Raw genomic sequence first — 5,621 nt, forward strand, 5'->3', positions numbered from 1 at the left:
ACTATAAAATATTGAGGTATCAATTTTAAAAAATATATATATTATTGATTTTTTTTACAGAAAGGAAGGGAAAGGGATAGAGAGAGTTAGAAATCCATGAGAGAGAAACATCGATCAGCTGCCTCCCGCACACTCCTCACTGGGGATGTGCCCGCAACCAAGGTACATGCCCTTGACCAGAATCAAACCTGGGACCCTTCAGTCCGCAGGCTGACGCTCTATCCACTGAGCCAAACCGGTTAGGGCAAAAAATATATATATATATTTTTTAATAAACCCGCTAGAGCCACAGAGATAGGCATGGATAAGTGAGCGCACATACACACACACACACACACGCACACAGCAAGTTGCAGAATCCACGTAGAATGACAGCATTTATAGAGTTTGCGACCACGTAGAAGGATCAGTTATTATTTCTGGACACAGGTCTGTGTGGGCACAGGGACAGGGTCTCATGGACATTCGGAAGCTGCTTCCCTCGGGAGAGGGTTGGGCTGGGCGCACAGGACCGGGCGGGCCGCGGGGTCAGGCATTTGCAATGCCTGATTCTTAAAAAGCCTGAAAAATTGAGCCAGCGTTTGCTTTAGATGCAGCTAGGCCTGCAGGCACAGAGCTGCTGGTGAAGTGTGTCCCCTGTACTTCTCTGGGTGTTTGGAAAGCACCCTCGCATGGCTCCCAGGGCCCGGGGTCCTGTGTGGCTGCTCCTCCCTGACCTCTCCCCTTGACTCATCATTCCTCTTCCCCACAAGGAATGAAGTCTTTGCCTCCTTCCTTCATTTCCTGTTTATTACCCATTCATTCCCCAAATGCCTGCCCTGGGAGCTGGGGACACAGTGGTGACAGAGAGAGCCCTGCCCCTGCCCTCGTGGGGCTCACAGTCCATGGGGGACACAGGACCATCCCCAGACAGTGCCGACCCAGTGGGCTGGGCTGAGGGGGACACGTGACCCAGCCCGGGCATCGGTAGGGATTCCTGGAGGAGAGAGAGTTGGGGCTGCGTCCGAAAATATGAGTAAAGCGTGGAGAACAGGCTCCCATGTAAAAAGACCAACGGATGCTGAAACCCAGAGGAGTTTGGAGCAAGGAGGAGAAGGTAGGACAGCACTGGTGAGGCGACAGCTGGCAAGGGAGGGGCCTGAATTTTGTCCCACTGGCACTGGGAGCCAGGGAAGGTTGAGAGAAGGGGAGGGGCAGGTTTGTGCTTTAACAAGATCCTCAAGGGTGGGCTGGAGGGGCCAAGACTGGATGTCTGGAAACCAGGGAGGAGGCAGGGAAGCAGAAAGGGGCTTGGGCCATGGGCAGGGACGGAGACAAGGGACTAAGGAGATGAAATGGGCAGGAAGCTTCGAGCTCGGTGCCGGCAGAGACTGGGTCTTCCTTGGCCACCGCTCTGTCCTCAAAGCCGGCACAGCCTGGGCCCAGGTGTTTCCTTACTGTGGTAAAACGAATAACAAAATCCAACATATTAACCTTTTTTGTTGTTGTGTCGTTTTGTTTTGTTAACTCTCACCTGAGGATGTGTTTCCATTGATCTTTGAGGGAGAGTGGAAGAGAGAGGGGAAGACAGAGAGAAACATCGATGTGAGAGAAACACATTGATTGGTTGCCTCCTGCACGAGCCCTGACCGGGGCTGGGCCCAGGCTGGAGAGGAGCCTGCAACCGAGGCACATGCCCTTGACCGGAATCGAACCCAGGACCCTTTGGTCCACAGGCTGACGCTCTATCCACTGAGCCAAACTGGCTAGGGCCATTTTTATATTTTTAAGCTTAATTTTTTTTAAAAAAAATCATTTGAGCCGAAACCGGTTTGGCTCAGTGGATAGAGCATCAGCCTGCAGACTGAAGGGTCCCAGGTTCGATTCCAGTCAAGGGCATGTACCTGGGTTGCGGATCGATGTTTCTAACTCTCTATCTCTCTCTTTTTCTCTCTGTAAAAAATCAATAAAATATATTTTTTTAAAAATAAAAAAAATTCATTTGAGAAAGAGAGGAAGGGAGAGAGAGAGAGAGAGAGAGAAGCATCAACTTAATTTATTCACTGGGGTTGAACCCACGGCCTTGCCATATGGGGATCATGCTCTAACCAACGGAGCGGCCTGGCCAAGGCCGTGTTAACCGTGTTAAAGGGTCCTATTCATTGGCATCTAGTAATTCACAGTGTTGTCAACCGCCCCTCGATCTAGTTCCAGATGGAAATTTTTCATCCCCCTACATGGAAACTCTGTATCCATTAAGCAGTGACTCCTAGCCCCTGGCAACCACTAATGTCCCTGCCTCTGAGGACTCCCCTCCTGTGGATACTTCCCAGGAAGTGTTGCTGAGGGAATGAAACGGGTAGAGGTGACAGGGTACTGACTGGACAGGGCAGATGAGGCAGGTGCGCAGGTGTGTGACCCGGATAACGGGGCGGCGGCAGAGAGGGGGCCCGGGTCCCAAGCCATCTGCCCTTTGCTGCTGTGCCACCTTGAGAGGTGCCCTTCCCCTCTCTGAGCCTGTTCCTTCACGGTGGGTGCGTGTGGGTGAACTGGGATGACAACCACACGGGGCGAGTAAGGTGGGGGTAGGGCCTGCGAGCCGATGCCCTGGGGGAGCCCAGGCCCCAGGGTCACACAGGTCTGGGCGCCAGTCCTGCCTTTGCCCCTGAATCACTGAGGGGCGTTAGGCGAGGGCCTTTGCCCTTCTGAGCCTGTGTCCTCGTCTGCAAAACGGGCCCAGTAACAGTGCTCACCTCATGGGATGGTGAGGGCTCAAGGCATCCGTGTGTGCTCAGCCCGGAAGTGCTGGGGACGCGGAAGGACTGTCATCAACATATTTTTATTTTTTATTGATTTCAGAGAGGAAGGTAGAGAGAGATAGAAACATCAATGATGAGAGAGAATCATGGATCAGCTGCCTCCTGCACACCCCCCATAGGGGATCGAGCTGGCATCCAGGGCATGTGCCCCTGTCTGGACTCGAACCCGGGACCCTTCAGTCTGGAGGCGGACGCTCTAGCCACTGATCCAACCCAGCCAGGGTTGTCATCAGCATATTAACGGCCCATTATTTCCCCCGCAGGTCCCCCGCCTGGCAAAATGCCCATCCTGAAGAGCCTCCGGGTGGCAGATGCCAAGGTGCCCCAGGCAGGAACCCTGCCCCAGAGGTCCTCGCGGAACCCCTTTGAGGACGTTCCCGGGCTGGAAGAGGAGGAGCCCGGGCGGCTGGGGACCCTGCCCAACGGGACGTCGTGTGGCCGCCGCGCCACGCTGGAGAAGCTGGCGGGCCTGGCTCCCTTCCGCCTGGCCTGGACCCCCGGCCGGCGGGCGGGCAGCCCCGGCGACGGGCAGCCCCGCTCCTTCCTGGGCCGGGTGGGAACCCCTTTGAGGACGTTCCCGGGCTGGAAGAGGAGGAGCCCGGGCGGCTGGGGACCCTGCCCAACGGGACGTCGTGTGGCCGCCGCGCCACGCTGGAGAAGCTGGCGGGCCTGGCTCCCTTCCGCCTGGCCTGGACCCCCGGCCGGCGGGCGGGCAGCCCCGGCGACGGGCAGCCCCGCTCCTTCCTGGGCCGGGTGTGCCCAGGCCTGGGGGGTCACCATGCCCGTTTCCGCCCGGCCCTGCCCGCCTCCATGGGCGAGGCCAGCCCGTCCCTGCAGTCCTGATCCCATCACCAAGCTCCACGTTCCACCCATCGCCACGCCCATCCGTCTGTCCCTTCCTCCGCCTGCCACCTTCAACCTCACCCCGTGTCCAGCAGCAAGGGAATCACCCGCTTTCATCCCACCTCCTCCAACCCCCTCCCTACCCCCAAGTTCAGCCCTCTCTCAGTGCCCGCAACTTCAACCTCAGTGCCATCTCCTTTCAAAGTATCCACACTCCACCCTGACCTCATGCCCCTCCCTCACCTCCAAACTCCACCCTGTGCCCAGCCCCGGCCCCAGGCGCCACCCCCACCTCAACCCCCTCCTCCGTCTTCACCCCCTTCTCCTCTTCCCGCCCACTCCCAACCTCAGTGACCCCCGCCTTGACCTTCAACTTCATCCCCACCTCAACCCATGTCCAAGCTTCGTTTTTAAACTCAGGTCCATGCCAATGTCTACCTTTATCTCCTGACGACAGCACCCCAAATCTCCCACCACCTGTGTTAGCTCCCCGAACTATGGGTCTTAAAGCTGTAGAGCCGTATCCTCTCACAGCCTGCAGGTTAGAAGTCCAAAGTCAGGGTGCTGGCAGGGCCACGCCCTCCAAGACCTGCAGGGAGTCCTCCCTGGAGGCTCCTCCCTGGCCTCTTCCGGCTTCTGGCGCTTTGCCGACAACCTTTGGTGTCTCTTGGGCTCCTGGCTGCATCACTCCAGTCCCCCAACTTCACGTGCCTCCTCTCCGTGCCTCCTCAGATCACCTTCCTTCGGCGCACGTCTGTCTTGGTGCCCGTCTCCCCTTGTTTGGTTTTGTTTTTGTTTTTTAGAATTTCGTGTTTGGGTTTTTTTTAAAAAAAACCTATTTTTATTGATTTTTTACAGAGAGGAAGGGAGAGGGATAGAGAGTTAGAAACATCAATCAGCTGCCTCCTGCACAACCCCCACTGGGGATGTGCCTGCAACCAAGGTACATGCCCTTGACCGGAATCGAACCTGGGACCCTTCAGTTCACAGGCCGACGCTCTATCCACTGAGCCAAACTGGTCAGGGCAAGTTTCCCCTTGTTATAGGAACACCCATCAGATTGGATCAGGATCCCCCGATGACCTCATTTTAACTTGACTGCCTCTCTAAGAGCCTATTTCCAAATACGGTTCCATTCTGAGATCCTGGGGGTTAGGACTTCACATGGTTGTTGTTGGGTTTTTTGTTGTTGGGTTTTTTTGGGGGGGGCAATTCAACTCATAACACCGCCGTCTGTATCCTCACCCCCACTCCTGCCCCAAGCTCGTGTCTTCCTTAACGCCTTTTTGGTTTCTATCCCATGTTTAGACCAACCTCAGCAGCAACCTCCACCTTGAGGCATATCTCACGGGTATCCTCAACCTATCCCTTCCTCCAAATGCCATTGTCAACCTCATCGCTCTGCCCGACACCATGGCCACCGCCAACGGGTCCAGTCCCATCCCTCGACCCATTTCTCTATGCTAATCCCACCCCCAGTACAACTCCAACCCTTTCCCCTCTTCATCTACTCCTGACCCCCAACCCCAGGTCCATCTCCGCACCCACCGTCCACCCCATTCCCCTCCCCAACTTCCTCATTCAGTCCTTGTCCCCCTCAGCCCCCCATTTCAACCTCAACCCCAAACTCGGCCTCCTCCTTTGTTTTAAACCCCATCTCCACCCCTACCACTGGGTCCTAGTCCTAACCCCCAACCTCCACCTTCCACTTCACCCATTCTCCATCTCTTCAAACTCATACCCACCCCTACCTTCTTCCCAGCCTCAGCTCTCTCCGAAATCACTCCACCCACATCTCCAGCCCCATCCCTCCCCCAAACCCCAGGTGTCATTCTCCATCCCTTTCCCATCCCCCTCCACCGATTTCAGCCCAACCCCCACACTAACCCTAAAACCCTCATCCCAGCTCCCATCTTCGTCCCCATCCTCACCTCCATCCGAATCCCCAACCCTGCCCCAATCCCCCCCTTCATGCAGCCC

The 5,621-nt window shown here is 56.2% G+C and overlaps 1 protein-coding gene across 1 annotated transcript in view; it reads left to right on the top strand.

Annotated features, from left to right (window-relative positions):
- Positions 1 to 684: 684 nt before the first annotated feature.
- Positions 685 to 5,621, top strand: part of EXOC3L2 (exocyst complex component 3-like 2) — an 18,683-nt gene continuing 13,746 nt past the window's right edge. Inside the window, exons 1-4 of the mRNA XM_015561199.1 lie at positions 685 to 1,096; positions 3,062 to 3,159; positions 3,360 to 3,617; positions 4,950 to 5,076. Of these exons, the coding sequence (XP_015416685.1) occupies positions 1,012 to 1,096; positions 3,062 to 3,159; positions 3,360 to 3,617; positions 4,950 to 5,076 (568 nt within the window). The 5' untranslated portion in view covers positions 685 to 1,011. The remainder of the gene's footprint in view (positions 1,097 to 3,061; positions 3,160 to 3,359; positions 3,618 to 4,949; positions 5,077 to 5,621) is intronic.

This window comes from Myotis davidii, unplaced genomic scaffold (assembly GCF_000327345.1).
Source record: "Myotis davidii unplaced genomic scaffold, ASM32734v1 scaffold796, whole genome shotgun sequence".
NCBI lineage: Eukaryota > Metazoa > Chordata > Mammalia > Chiroptera > Vespertilionidae > Myotis > Myotis davidii.